The following is a 15,471-nucleotide window of genomic DNA, read 5'->3' as shown; positions in this document are numbered from 1 at the left end:
TTAACAATTTTAAAAAACACACACATATAAAAAGAGGATGACAACCAGAAGCCAGTACCTGAGTGACAGATGCCTGTAAAGTTATATAATATGGCAAAATTGTGGGTCTCAATGGAAACAAGTGCAACAGAAATATTCTAGGGATCAGCAATGGTTCAAGGTCATGGTGTATAACTTGTGTATAACTATCACTATGGATATAAGAGTACCATGTCTGAAAAGACCCATACACTATACTTGCCCATATGGAACCATATGACAGTCACCAGGTCAAAAGAATAGAGCCCCAACGCGTTTTGCATGGGGTTTACGAGCCCTAAACCAGTGATCTCCCATCATATATAATTTCATGAGAAAGCCTCTGAGCAATGTTTCTACTCTTGGAGAGCCCCTACTTTCATTACAACCTTGAGAAAGCTTGGAGTAGGTGCCAGCTAAGCTTTCCATAACTCTTGCCTACTGCCATATCATGGTATAGATGTGCCGGCTGTCTTACTGAGCATCTTTGAGCAGGTGGACATTTTTTGGCCATCTCTATTGCAATAAAGGGAGAAATCATGAAGCTACTGTGTCCTGGAAAACCCCTCACCTGTTACCAAGATATCAAAAAGTTTCAGTGAACAATGGTTGGAAAGAGAAGTATCACATATACGACATATACAAGATATATAAGTGTCATGTGTGATGTACTCTCTTTAAATGAGTTAGAAAATTGATGGCTTGTCTTTAGGATTAGATATTAGGACGCACCCTCCGATCAGATGATTCAAGAAATTGCAGTATTGTTTCATTTAAGTGACTGGAATAACACTGCAATATCTTAAACAGCTACTAAAAAAATATGGTACTGGCAAGAATAAAGTGCAGCCCTTGTAAACTCTGAAGACGCATGTGCGCAGCATATCAAACATATATATAATGTACAAATATGTGAATGGACAGTACAAGGATCTGTATAATGATCTTTATACACCTAGGCCTGCTATTGTAAAAAGGGGCATCCTCTACGTCTAGAGCAGTGGTTCCCAAACTCCAGTCGTCGCGGACCCCAACAGGTCATGTTTTCAGGATTTCCATAGTATTTCACAGGTGATGAAAGTACGGTATCATCAAGGCATCAGGAATTCTCTCACATGTGTAACACTATGGAAATCCTGAAAACATGACCTGTTGGGGTCCGCGACGACTGGAGTTTGGGAACCACTGGCCTAGAGGAACGAAGATATAATCATTATCGCAGGCAGTGATTCTTTACTGTAACAGCAGTGAGATTATGGTGCTCTCTGCTACATGTGTAATCACTGATTCACTAAAGAAGTACTAGGCGGCCTGGATGCCTTTCTTGAAAAATATAATATTACAGGTTATGGATACTAGATTGTGTGATGGGACATTAATCCAGGGAACTAGTCTGATTGCCGTATGTGGAATCAGAAAGGAATTTTTCCCCTAATATGGGGCAATTAGCATCTGCCCCATGGGTTTTTTGCCTTCCTACAGATGTCTACCTACAAAGATAAAAATCATGACGCAACTAATTATATGGGATTCCGACTCAAACTAATCTACTATTAATAGCCTAAGCTAAACATAAGCCATTGGTTTTAAAGGCTAAGTGACCCCTTTAATGAAGGCAATAGCATGTGACCCCCAATGCTGTGCAATTTACTGGTATATTTAGAACTAGGAGTGACTTACATCCCCCCAAAAAATGTTTTATCAGATCAAAAGCCACACCAGATAGTTTTCACTTAGTAAATAGCATTTCTACATTTCTTCCTCTAGCTGGGCCATGTCTATTCCATATCTGTGTCTATATCGATGACCCATGGAAATTCCCAGCATTGTTTCATAGTTTTAAAGTTGACTCTATGACTTATACCCTAATGTGTTGATCCAAAGGAAGACGGATTCTAATTGCTCAATATTGCGAGAAAAAATCCCCTCCAGACTCAACATACAGCATTCAGACTAGTTCTCTGGATTATCGCCCCATCACAAAGTCTAGGACCCATAAACTATAACATATTTTTCAAGAAAGGCATCCAGGCCTCCTTGTACTATTATAGTGAATCATCCATTACAACATCATGTGGCAGAGAGCGCCATAATCTCACTGCTCTTAGAGTAAAAAAAAATCACTGCTTGTTATTAAAGGAATGGGTTTATTTTTATTCAGAGCTTTTAAATCAAAATATGCAATAAGGTTTTTTGCCTATTTCCATATCCCAGGAATTTTTACACTTCTGCAAGCTGTATTTGATTAAATCTGCATTCTGTAAAGTGAACACTAGAGGGTGCATCATACTTACATTTCCATTGTCATTTTTGTCCAGTTACAGGTGCTGGCGCTGGAGGATACCCATTAGGAGGTAATTATTATTTTTCATTAAAGTCCCAATTATTACGATAAGAGACATACAGTGTTCATAATAATATGATTAATACATGTCTTTCCACAGCTCAAAAGCCAGCTAAATCCTACTACCGAGGTAATTATGAATGATTTGCTTCTCACTCTTCATAGTAGTCTCAATATAGAGGTTATTTCAAAAATTGTTCATTCCAGAATAATAAACCATAATACTACTGGTTCATTGTTGGGACATGAATCAGTATTCTTCTGTGCGTTAGAAGATGCTAAACACTGAGAAATGACATATTTATAGTGCAAAAAGTAAAATGTAAAAGAAGAACTCAAAAGGAAATGATTGAGAAGGGAATGCGATGAGCTAATCAGATTCATTGTGGATTCTCCAAAATTCATCGATTCAGAAAAATCCAAATTTTTGTTGAGTGAATTCTAAAGGGACAGAGGGCGAGAGAGAATGAAATCAAATTAAACACAACTGACTTCCTATGCAACCCCTCTCTGCTCACGTCTGAGCTCTGCTCCAGTCTTCAGTCTTGTCCTGGCATCTTCTGCCCTTCGCGCTAACCAGACCTCAAAATGTTCTGAAGTTCCCCCCATGAGGTCATGACGTCACATGAATAAGAGTCAGTGATAAGCGGTCATAGAGGAGCGCTTAGGAAGCAACCCAGGGGCAGACAAAAATGTCAGGTCTCCACCGCAGCTCCAGCCGAAAACCTCCAATGGAGGATAGGAGCAATGAGAAAATGGAACTTCCACCTGATGAAGACGGATTCTCTGTCGAAACGCATTGTGGTTTAACCCCATCTCTTGTCTGAGTCTCTTTCCTGCGCTCCTAAGACCGTTTCCATTTTCTCATGACGTCACATGAGGCTTAGCCAGATTGGGGGGACCAAGGATGCCGGAGCTGTGAGTAAACCAGAGCAGAGAGGGACTACATGGCTGGATGAGACGAGAGCTGGGGTAAAGAAAGTATCTTTCAAAAAGAAAAATAACCTATATTTCTTATGGTTTATTTGGAGAGACTTCAAAGCACTCAAGTCACATTCCATTCATGGTGAAGAAGTTGGAGCCAAATTTCAAAATTCATTATGATCTGTTAATTCTCACTTCAGAGAGGAAGAGGACTAGAACTCTAGCGCCACCTATAGGAAGAAGCAATCGTAAAACTCAACTTCGAGCCTTTAACGAGCCTTGTCACATGACTTAGGTTAAAAGCCAAAACCAGAAACTCAATTTGCAGATACTGTGTTGCGGGGTACTGCCCCTCATCAGTGCAAAATGTGAGATCTGGTTTGGCTGTTTGAGAGATGTCTGACCAGGATCCAAGGGGTAATGCTTCTCCTTGCGGATGAGGAGACTTTAAGCTGCAATGCCCCTCTGGGAAATGTTTTCCAGAGGGACATTGCGCCTTACAGTCTCCTCATCTCGGCATGCTTAACATGTCACTCTCCATAAGGAGAAATGTTACCCCTTGGATCCCGATGAAGATGATCTGTCGAATCAAATTTCACCAACTTTGCTCAACACTAGAAGTGATTAAGTATTACACAAGGGAGTCATCTTGTATCAAAGCTGCAATAAACTGCAGATACAGCGTAACGGCTGCAGTCATATGTTACAGATGTCACTTGTATCATGGAGAATTCCCAGTAATAGAAAAAACATTATTTTCATAGCTCTCATTCCATAAGTGCCAACCATACAGATAAAAGCTTCCTCTCTAGCACAATCAATAGAGCTGGATAGAATATTGTACCAAAGCCCAATGCTGAGCAGACATATGTTCTGTAAGTGCAGCGTAGCCTGCTTAGGGTACGTCCGTGACCATTAGCCATTACAGTATATGCCATGTGCTTTCAATGATCCCAGTAATATCTGTGTCAGATTGATGGAGGATCTGGGTTCATGAACTGTTAATGCTTCTGGACAGCAGCAAATATTCCATTTTATGAAGTGCTTCTGTCATTCCGCTGGTAGATGTAGGATAACATATGTGCTAATGTGAATGGATGTGACTAATTAGCAGTACATTAAATAACATTAATTAGGATGCACAGGATTAAGGAGACGTAGTGCAATGGAGATCACTAGTGACTTTCACAAGGCAAGTATGGCTCTACAAGACACTGTGATCGCTGGACGAACAGATGGTACAGATCTGGAATCTCCATCACACAAATCTTGTACTAATTAAGGCTTGTGTCATTCAGTGATATGGGCAATGAGTGGGCTACCAAAAATAAATAATTAATGAATGACCCCCCAAAAAAACACTCCCTTTACACTATACCCTATGTCTCTGTTTTACTTGATGTGATACAGAATCCAGAGAGATTGTGTTGTACACCAATAATCTTTATGTGTTTCAGTGTGTTTTATCTGGGGGCACTGTTCTTGGTGCTAGGCTTTGGTACAAGGCCTTCAAGAGGACTCGTCTGTATAAACGGATTTTGGGTTTTTTTTTTAACCCGGTGGGACCTCTGTTCTCCTAAATCTGACACTGTTTATTTTTTATTCCTGCACGTCTCTGTCCCTGAGATATGGCGTTCTCTTCCGTATTCAGAGATCTTGTCTTTTTAGCCAGTTGGGTGTGGCTATCAAGAAGACTGCCAAAGAGTACAGTCGAGAACCATGCCTACTTGGCTAAAAAGTCTAGGTCTACATACAGAGAATAGGATGTGATATCTTAGGAGATGGAGTAGGAATTAAAGAGAAACAACACCAGATTCAGAAGAATGGCGGCATTTATACCAGGTAAAATACATATTTATAGTAAATGACAAGTCCTCTTTATGTGGGCTGGCCAAAAGTTAAGGCACAGTACCTGGCAGGGCCACCATACTATGTACAGGGTTGCTGTGTTCCTCTTTGTACACTGCGCTGGTCAGAGCAGATTGCAGCTGATAGGTGGGGGTGCTTGGTATGGGACCCCTACTGATGTCATACTGATGATATTCTGTGGATGGGTCATCAGTTGTTTAGTTCCGGACAACCTCTTTAACAACCTGCAATAGTTGGAGAAACATTTTAGGTGGAATTTACCTTTGCTATATTGGAATCGGTAAATTATGCCAGATGTTTCCATGAAACACAAATCATTGATTTCTCAGAAGATACTGTTACTAAGAAACAGTCTGTAGTAGAGATGAGCGACTTTGCCTTTTATTGGGTCGAGTCGAGTTTCATGAAACCAGACTTTCTCAAAAGTCGAGTCGAACGAAATCGTCCGACTATAGGGAAAAGTCGTGAAACATGAAACCCAATGCAAGTCAATGGGGAGAAAAGTCGGCAGTGAGTGGAGGACTGTAAACACACCTGGCATGAATTTTAACCCCAGAGGCGGCGAAATGTCTCTCTCTCTCTACTCTCTCTTCTCTCTCTCCCCCTCTCCCTCTCTCTCTCCCACTCCAGCTACGCTCCCGCTATGCTCCGCTTCTCTCATTGGCTGAAAAAAGTCACGTGCAAGCATTCGGTGAAACCCGACTTTGGCGCTTGGGTCGCCGACCGCATGGCCAACTTCACACTGTGGTCGGGTTTCATTTCATGAAACCCGACTTTGGCGAAAGTCGACGACTTTTGAATCTGACCGACCTGTTTCGCTCAACTCTAGTCTGTAGTCTGTAGCAAAGGAGCAATTGCAAAAAGTTGTACATAGGAGAATCTCTGACTCCTGGCACACTAGTGATCCGATGATTGAAAGGGCTGCCGGGAGGAAAACATCTGCTCATTGCTCACCAGGCTCAGGATTTTGTAGTGGCTGCATCTATAACACCTCTTGGCATCTCAGTCCTATTCAAGTGAATGGAACTAAGCAGCTATGCCAGATACTGTATATGGCACTGTGTCTGGTAGACAATGAATGGGACGAAATAATAAGACATCAATCTCAAAGTCATGGAAAACCCCTTTAGAAATGTTTCTTACCATCTGGTGTATCACAAGATAATACTGACATAGTATGGAAGTTGGCACCCCCTTCAGTAATATACAGTATGTTGGAGATTCTATCAGTTAAAGGGAACCTGAAAGACGATTAAATATTTCCAAATGGCATGCCTTTGATTTAAAGGTGTCAAGTCAGGCATCCACTGTAATGCGCCATTGAAATCATAGTTGCATTGTATCAGACATTCCTATGAATCTCCAACAAGCAGTCCAGGAACATCACTAAGCACATTAGTTCCTTCATTCTACAAATTTAAATCATGTTATAAAGTGTATCTAAAGTACGGCCTGAGACCTCAAGGTTTATAATCAAAATTCAAAATGGCCGCCCATGTAGAGCAACTATGAAAAAAGTATGCCTAGGAGCCTAGGTGTGTTTACTCTCTGAATACAGTCTTGCCTCATATGATTCATAGACTTTCTCTTTGTAGGTGGTGGACTGTGTGGCCAAGGGAAATACTGTGGAAGGCGGAGAAAATAAGCAGTCAGAGAGCTACGATTAACCTCATCAACTATGGTGCTACTGCATGGTGTGAATGTAAAAGGATTCAAGTATTCCCCTCTGTTCTCCATTCCCTCAGTTACCGCCCAACTCTCCCATTTTCCTGCCTTTTAGACGTCCATCTGTTAACAGTCAGGCAGCTACACTTTCTAAGATAAGCCTGCAGTCTGGCAAGAATCCACTGGCAGGCACATATACACACACTGATGCTGTATGAATACGTTTGTACTGTGTAGATGTGTACATGCCAATAGAGAACATAGCCTACGTCAATGAATGCACATGAAGGAACCTGTGCAGACTTGTGTACAGTACACTCGGACATTCACAAGTATGGACATACATGCACTATAAATATATAAATGTAACATACACCAAGATACACATCAACTGTAGTCAGGAGCTGGTTGGTATTCATTTGGGCCACCTTGAGAAACCAATTGTCCACTATATGGCTTTTTGCAAAAACTTCTAAAACACTTTTGTCAGTGTACACTCCGTAGATAATGTCTAGAGTAATGATTGATCAGACAGGGCCTTGTATTCAAAAACGTACGTTGTGGGACAGTTGACACTAGCAACCAATCAAGTCCTACATTTCATTTTAGTCTGAGAAGAATCAGAGCTTAGAGGGAATTTGAACTGATGGAAGGTTGTTACAGATGTGGAGATGCTGATCACATTCATATACGTTTTTATGGTAAAGGTTTCAGTAAGACGCCTATTTTCTACAAATACCTGGTGTTTGTTTGCACATGAGTCCAGCTGGGGGTCCTTGAATGACTGGTTACAGAGATAACTGTCAGTGACTGAGTAGTACCGCCCACTGGACTGGACAAACACCAGGGATTTCAATGACAAAATAGCAGTTATACTGAATCTTTTCCAACAAACCTGTATATAATTGTGCTCATCTACTCCTCTAAACCACACTGTCCACAGACTGGACTACATATACAACGTGACAGGTTAAATCTGATTGATTGATAACGACTACTTCTCTACTTCATACAAATTTTTGTACACGATGTCTTCAGTTTTTGCAATCTCTTTTTTTTTCCGCCCAATGTGCTGCTGGGTTTTTTTTTAAAGTACTGTTAACATAAGGTGGACAAGTTTGGTCAATTGGTGGCCCAGTGTTTGGGCCAGTAACTAGGAATTACCCCCATGCCATACAGCCCCTACCCCTCGCTCCTGTCTCTCACACCATGGCCCCAGTAGGTTATTGTTGTTGTAACTTATACTTGGAATTAACTCGGTTGTAATGCAATTGGCCGGCGACTGTACGGGATGTTTTATTTTTTGTTATATGTATTATTACAGCGTGTGACTTCTCCCTCCTCGAGGGTGGAGCGTGACATAGGAGTCTACAAAAGCATCTTTTTTTTATACAGAAACCAAAAAAATATATTTCTTACCTTTTATTTTGCCACAAATTGCAGAGCATTGCTGTTTTGTCTGTGTCTGTTATTTTTTTTGTACTTATACGCCTTTATCTGCAGCGCCCTTGATAGAGGAAGGTATTGCCTAATACTGTGAGGGCTTATTAAAGATTAAGCTACTCAGGCAAAAGGGAGAGTGACAATGTCAAGAGAGAAGGGGACAAGAGCTGATTTATATGTAATTATTATTTTTATTATATTACACGTCGCTGCCAAAGACATTTGTAACGTATTTAAAACACTCTGCCATTGAAGGGGTTAAACACAAAAAACTGTGAGATTTTTGGTAGAGTGAGGTCTCTCTCCCCTTTCTCTTAGGCTCGGTGCCTCCTCTCTGCCTTCCCTCGGTTACCATTATGCTGCAGAATGATCTTGACTTTTGTACCCCACTGTGTCTGGATGTGAGGGGTGTGTTTGATGTGTGAATGCCTTAGTTTACTGATCAACCCCTCATCTTCCTCCTCTCAGTGTATTCCCTCTAATACCGCCTCCAATGGAAAAAACAAACCTGAACACTTTTTTGTAAAAATAATACTGAAAAAAGTTATTAAAAGTAATTTTGCTTAAAATAAAGAATAAAGAAATCTTTTTAACTGAGATGTTGTGTGTTATTGTGTTTTTTACTACAATCTGTCTGTAGGGGCGGATTAGTAATTTTTTTAGTTTAAGCAGGTACGGACTGGGGCTGAAATTCAGCCCTGGCATTTGAAATCACACAGGCCCATGTTGTCCCCATCCTTATGAACCAGATGGGATATATTACTAATATTACCCTGAATTGAGGAAAGGAAGATTTATGATACCCATGGCCTGCTGGGGTAAGTGACAGAGTCAGCAACTTTGTGCTCCATCACAACTTTTAACAGTATGGGTATCTTAAGAACACCGATTCTGTTAACAACGTAGCAGACAACGCAGCCCACAACCAGACAGGCCCTTCTGACATTTGCCAGAATTGCCAGACGGCTAGTCTGGCCCTGAGCTTAAGCAAAGCTTGGGTGGTGGCTTCTTCTCCTAACTTAAAGCCTAAGGCCTCTTTCACACATCAGGTTTTCGCCGTCAGGCGCGATCCGGCGCTTTTGACAGAAACCGGATCTGGCGAAATGCAATGCCGGATCCGGTTTCCCCCCCATTGACTTGCATTTGCGCCGGATCGCGCCGGATGGCCATGCGTTTCATCCGGTTTTCGCCGGATCCGGCAATGTGTCGCGATCCGGCGTCTGGAAAAAACGGCTACTGTAACGTTTTTTGTCTCCGGCGAAAAAGCCGGACACGCCGGATCCGGCGCGTCCGGCTTTTTCACACAATGAAAGCCTATGAGCGCCGCAATGCGCCGGATCCGTTTTTTTGGTCTGAGCATGCTCAGTAGCTCTGCCCACAAGACATATATAAAAGCAAGACAGTGGGACCCACAGCCACACCCAACATGCCACCCAAGAAAGCAACCAAGCGAAGCAGGAGAAGGCAGGAGACCACTGCAGCACCATCAGCACCACAACCACCCCAAATGGAGCAGCAAATGCAACATGCTGAGGAGGGGAGGCCAGCAGCAGATGAGAGACGGTAATTATCAAATCCCCCATTCCTCCAAACTAGGGCTATTGAATATCAAGATATTCATTGGCCCTTTGTTTCTCTTTATTCAACAGCCGCCCAATAGATGCAGCAGCAGCAGCAGCAATGGCAGCAGCTGGAACACCACCCACAGGCATGGAGTGTGGCCACCAGGAAGACAGCACATCATCTTCTGGGAGCCCTCCCTCGCATCGTCAGCGTTTGACGGTAAGTTTTTATTTCCAAAATCCATCTTCTCTGTAATATATGTCTATTCATTGCCTTTTATTTCAAAACAGGATTCACAAGATGAAGAGGAGCTCCCAGAAGAAGAAGGAAGGGGTGGACAGACACCTGGAGTGGGCTCACAATTGGTAAGTTTTTTGCATCAAACGCAGAAACACAACATCACACTACACACAACACATAGAAAACAATGTTCTGCAGACCACACACAGCAAACAAATGCCTACATCCAAAGACATAACATTTTTTGTTTTCTTCTCTAGTCTTCCCAATCTGGTGCTCGGCCAAGAGGTCCTCGCAGTGCCTCCCAGGGTCGTCGGCGACAGCAACGCGGCGGTCACCAGCGTGTAAGTATAAATATTTTTGCTTTGTTTTTTTGCACTTTTTATTTCATTTCTTATGTGGAGGCGTTATTTTTGTCTTTTTCTTTAACAGCCTTCACAGCGTGCTCCCGACTCTGACGGTGAGGATGGAGGACTCGATGTGGACCACCTCATCGATCTCGTCCGAGAAAGGGAGCCGCTCTGGAATATGGCTGACCGCCGCCACGCTGACCTTATCGTTACCCGACGACTCTGGGAGGAAATCTGTTCGCTCCTTGTGGGCCGCTGGGAGGACCTCGATGTTCGGGCCCAGATTACAGAGCGTAAGTATATACAGTACCGGTTGCTTGATGTAAACCAGTGTTTCCCGAACTCCAGTCCTCGTGGTCCCCACGGATCATGTGTTCAGGATTTCTATTTACTATGGAAATCCTGAAAACATGACCCCTGGGGACCATGAGGACTGGAGTTTGGGAAACACTGATGTTGTATACTAACCACTCCTTTCTCGTTTCAGGGAACAGAATTGTGAATCGGTGGCGGTCTGTGAGGGATCGTTTCAAGAAGGAGTTCAATAAAGAGATGCGGGCCCCGAGTGGATCTGGAGGACGCAGGAGCAAGTACAAGTACGCAGAAGCCCTGTCGTTCCTCCGGGAAACAATGGTCACCAGAAGGTAAATATTACACACCACATGTGAAAACAAATGTTAGATGTAAATTTTTTTTTCAGCCAGGGCCATACCATGTCAGTATTTTAATTGTTTTTTTTTTCTCTTTATTCCACAGCACGGTGAGCAGCACTCGGGAGCCTGCACGATTGGACCCTTCTGAGGCGATCCCTGAGGAGACCGGCACCGAGGGACACTTCGACCGCCCTGGTACATCTGCACCTTCCCAGCCTTCCCACACATTCGACCCATCTGTCCCATCCACCAGCACAGGAGCATCGTGGCCGCCTACATTACATGAAGCTGCTGGTGAGGAGATCGCTTTCCCTTTACCCCACCCTTCTGCCCCTGCCACCTCTAGTACACCTGCGGGTACTGGGCGGCAGCGGCAGAGGGGTCAGGAAAAGACTTATGCGCCAGAGTTCTTGCATCTGAATGCATCTTTCCAGAACTGTCTAAAAGTCTTGTCAGAGCAAATCTCCGCAGGCTATCAGCAGATCAACTCCAGCATTCTGGAGGTGAAGACACTTCTGCAAACCATGCATTCAGAAGCAAGATCTTCGCCAAACCACACCTTTTTCAGGTCTGTTGTGGAGCGCATGGAAACGCTCTCTCCTGCCCAGCAGATGCATGTAATGCATTCATGCCACGCTGCTCTCCAGCAAGTTACCTCCCAACCTCCTCCTCCCACCACAGTAGTTCCTCCACCTGCACCCCCTCCAGCCACTTTCCATCCTCCCCCTCCTATTACATCTACACCCCCTCCAGCCACTTTCCATCCTCCCCCTCCTATTACATCTACACCCCCTCCAGCCACTTTCCATCCTCCCCCTCCTATTACATACCATCCACCTCCCCAGCACCATCCACCTCCCCAGCACCATCCACCACCCCAGCATCATCCACCTCCCCAGCACCAGCAACCTCCCCAGTACCAGCAACCTCCCCAGTACCAGCAACCTCCCCAGTACCAGCAACCTCCCCAGTACCTGCAAACTCCCCAGTACCAGCAACCTCCCCAGTACCAGACATCTCCCCACTTCCAGCAACCTGCCCCGTACCAGACATCTCCCCACTTCCAGCAACCTGCCCCGTACCAGACATCTCCCCACTTCCAGCAACCTGCCCCGTACCAGACATCTCCCCACTTCCAGCAACCTGCCCCGTACCAAACTCCTTCCCCATACAACTTGCCATCAACATCATCTGCTCCTACAGTCCCTGCCCAACCCTCCACTCCACCACCCACCACCTCTTCTGCTTCCCACATGTCCACAAATTCTGTAGTTTTTTCCACACCTTCACCTCTAACTGTTCCTTCCCCACCACGATCCCAGTCCTCTCTCCACACTCCCAGTGTCGAAGTGTCCCGCAGCCCCTACAGCAGTATTTCCACCACACACTACACAGATTTATAATGTGTGTATTTAAATAAAAATGACCAGTTTTATGGTTTCAGTTTTATAGTTTCAAAGTTTTATTAAACAAGTTTATTAAAATTTTAAAAAAGTTTACTAAAAAAAACATTTTTCAATAAAAGTTAAATTATTTTACACTGGTTGTCTGTCATTTCTTTCTGCGGCGAAAAAGGTTAAATACAGGGTATTTAAAAGGTGAAATGGTATTCAAAACTAGGTATATAACTGTGGGTAAATTTTAGCTTTTTGCCACAGTTGTGTTCCTGGTTGTGTTTGAAGCAAAGTATTTCACCTAAAAAGTTGTGTTTATTGTTGGTGATTTCCTAACAATGTACACAACTTTTGTTAAAAGGTGAAATACTTTGCATAAAACACAACCAGGTACACACCTGTGGCCTAAAGCTAAAAATAGAGACCATGACAAGATAGCCAACTTTGGTTGGCAAAGGTATATACTGTTGGTACAGAAGGTACACAAGTTTGGTTGGGCACAAATCTTTCACACTCTGTCATCCTGCCAGTGTACTCTGCCTTGAGGTGACATAAAGTATAGTGCAAAATTGTCCCTCATTACTGAAACCGTCACAGAACTTCTAGTGGTAATGTCATGGTAATCTTGCAAGGTGGTTTCTTCAGAGGTGTCCTCAATGGAAATGGGTTCCTTGCAGATAACAAAATTGTGGAGTACCACGCACGCTTTGATCACCTCGTCCACAGTTTCTGTCTTGAGGTTGATCGCAGTCAATAGGACCTGCCATTTGGCTGTCAGAATACCAAAGGTACATTCAACCATTCTTCTTGCTCTTGTGAGGCGGTAATTAAAAATGCGTTTTGGTCTTGTCAATCCTCTGCTAGAGTACGGTTTCAAAAGGTGTTCTGACAGCTGGAAGGCTTCATCCCCTACACAGACAAATGGCATAGGTGGACCAGATGTTTGCGGCAGCGGTCTAGGTGGTGGGAACTGGAAGGTGTTTCCATACAGTTTACGCCCCATGGCAGACAGTTTGAAAACTTGAGAGTCATTGGAGCGGCCATAGGCCCCAATATCAACCGCAATAAATTTGTATTCCGCGTCAGCGATGGCCATGAGGACAATTGAAAAATATTTCTTGTAATTGAAATATTCCGATCCCGATCCAGCTGGCTTTACAATGCGGATATGTTTCCCGTCCACAGCGCCCAAGCAGTTTGGAAACTGACATATCTGTTGAAACTTGTCAGCAATTTCAATCCACCTCTCTGTTGTGGGCTCTGGTAAAAACTCTTCAGCTAAGGAGTCCCACAGTGCACGGCATGTGTACTTCACAATTCCAGATATGGTGGAAATCCCGAGTCTGTACTGGAAATGCAGTGACGAAAGGGATTCTCCAGTTGCAAGAAATCTGTGGGGAATTAAAAAACAATAAATTAGTTTTAAATCACAGCATTACATACCAAAACTGAGCTATAACACTTGGAGATACAAACTACCACCAACAAGATTGCAGTGAAAGTGTGCTCTGATGCGAGCATATCCAATAAATGTGGCTTACCTTAAAGTCACCATCAGACGCTCTGCGGGTGAAACAGAGAAGCGGCAATAGGTGTCCGCTTTTCTTATGAGGTGTGCAATGCGCTCCACCAAGTAATCAAAATTCTCCATTTTCATCCTAACATATCCAAAAAATTTATCCGGGTTTCGTCGAAGGTCCATGCATAGTGTAGAATAGACCCCACGCGTCATTCTCTTGGCTGTGATGGGGTGGATCCACAAACGTCATCTACGATGCCTGATGCGCTGCTGTCTCGCTCTCTCCTTCTCCAGAACAATCACCCTCAAACGATTTGCCTCCGCTGTAAAATCCGCCAAATTCTTCAAAATATTTCCAATGACAACATCCATCTTCGCCAGTAACTTGCTCTTCTCTCCAACCTGCACTTTCTCCTCTACAACCTGTCAAAGAAGGGCTGTAGGAACATGCTATATATAGTTTTCCAGTAGCCAATCCCGTTCGGAAGGCCACAAGGGTCAATTTTAAAAACCGGATCCGGCGTAATCCGTCGAAAAACGGATAGAAAAACGGATGAACCGGATGAGACGGATCCGGTTTTGTCTGTCAAGAAAAAGACGGATCCGGCAGAAAACCGGATCCGTCACATCCGGTTTTACGAAACAGTTGCCGGATCCGGCGTTCCGGCACGACGCCGGATCGCGCCTGACTCCGAAAACCTGATGTGTGAAAGTAGCCTAAGGGCTCATTCAGATGTTCAGTTTTCATGTACATATTCTACAGTAGTAGTATTTTTCATAGATAGAACATGTATCCCTTAAGGCAGATACAGACGACCGTATTTTCGGTTCCAATTCGATCCGACAAAACATTGGATACCACCAGGACCAATGTTATACTATGGGGCCATACCAAAGGCATAGCTATAGGAGAGCTGAGAGCTGAAAGTTCATCTGAGGAGAGGGCAAAACATTTGAGTGGACCCCTAACCAGGTTACCCCGATTACAGCTACAGTGGTGCACCCTAATCATGGGGATAGGAATCCTCAGCAGATGACTATGCTGTTACTGGAACTAAATCTCTACACAAAGACCAACACTGATATTACTGCCATTTGGTGGACCATATAGTGGTAGATACCAGTCCTGCAGAACATGTAACAGTACAGTACAGTTACAGATAGTAACTTACAGCTGACATTCTTTCCAATGGAGTCATTAATTTTACCTTTTTTCCATCTTGCTCAGACCAACATGACAACTTCTCCAGCCAGAACTCCTCTGCAGAGATTACAACAAGAACACATTTGACCTCACATTTCCAGCACCGCTCCCATTTATTGCCAAATTGTTCAAACTCCTCATCCTACTGACACCCCAATGTTGAGCCACTGCTGCCTTATGAGTCTCTATTACTCCACTTGCTGTGTGGTACAACACAGTGCTCCTCTTACTGCCCCACATAATAATGCCACCACTGTGCCCCTCGTGTAATAATACCACCACTGT

The 15,471-nt window shown here is 43.7% G+C and overlaps 1 protein-coding gene and 1 long non-coding RNA gene across 13 annotated transcripts in view; one reads left to right on the top strand and one right to left on the bottom strand.

The window, feature by feature from the left end:
- The window catches only part of ELN (elastin), a 96,237-nt gene extending 87,377 nt beyond the window's left edge, over positions 1 to 8,860 (top strand). For all 9 annotated transcript variants that reach the window (XM_073565774.1, XM_073565776.1, XM_073565775.1 and 6 more), the window contains 3 exons: positions 2,337 to 2,372; positions 2,463 to 2,492; positions 6,751 to 8,860. In XM_073565774.1, the coding sequence (XP_073421875.1) occupies positions 2,337 to 2,372; positions 2,463 to 2,492; positions 6,751 to 6,800 (116 nt within the window). In that variant the 3' untranslated portion in view covers positions 6,801 to 8,860. The remainder of the gene's footprint in view (positions 1 to 2,336; positions 2,373 to 2,462; positions 2,493 to 6,750) is intronic.
- The window catches only part of LOC141080521 (uncharacterized), a 200,467-nt gene that overhangs the window by 102,080 nt on the left and 82,916 nt on the right, over positions 1 to 15,471 (bottom strand). The gene's annotated exons all lie outside the window — the stretch shown is intronic.

The sequence above is a fragment of the Dendrobates tinctorius genome, unplaced genomic scaffold (genome assembly GCF_039654945.1).
Source record: "Dendrobates tinctorius isolate UK_male_01 unplaced genomic scaffold, ASM3965494v1 ptg000016l, whole genome shotgun sequence".
Taxonomy (NCBI): Eukaryota; Metazoa; Chordata; class Amphibia; order Anura; family Dendrobatidae; genus Dendrobates; species Dendrobates tinctorius.
This window is presented reverse-complemented; position numbering and strand designations above follow the sequence as displayed.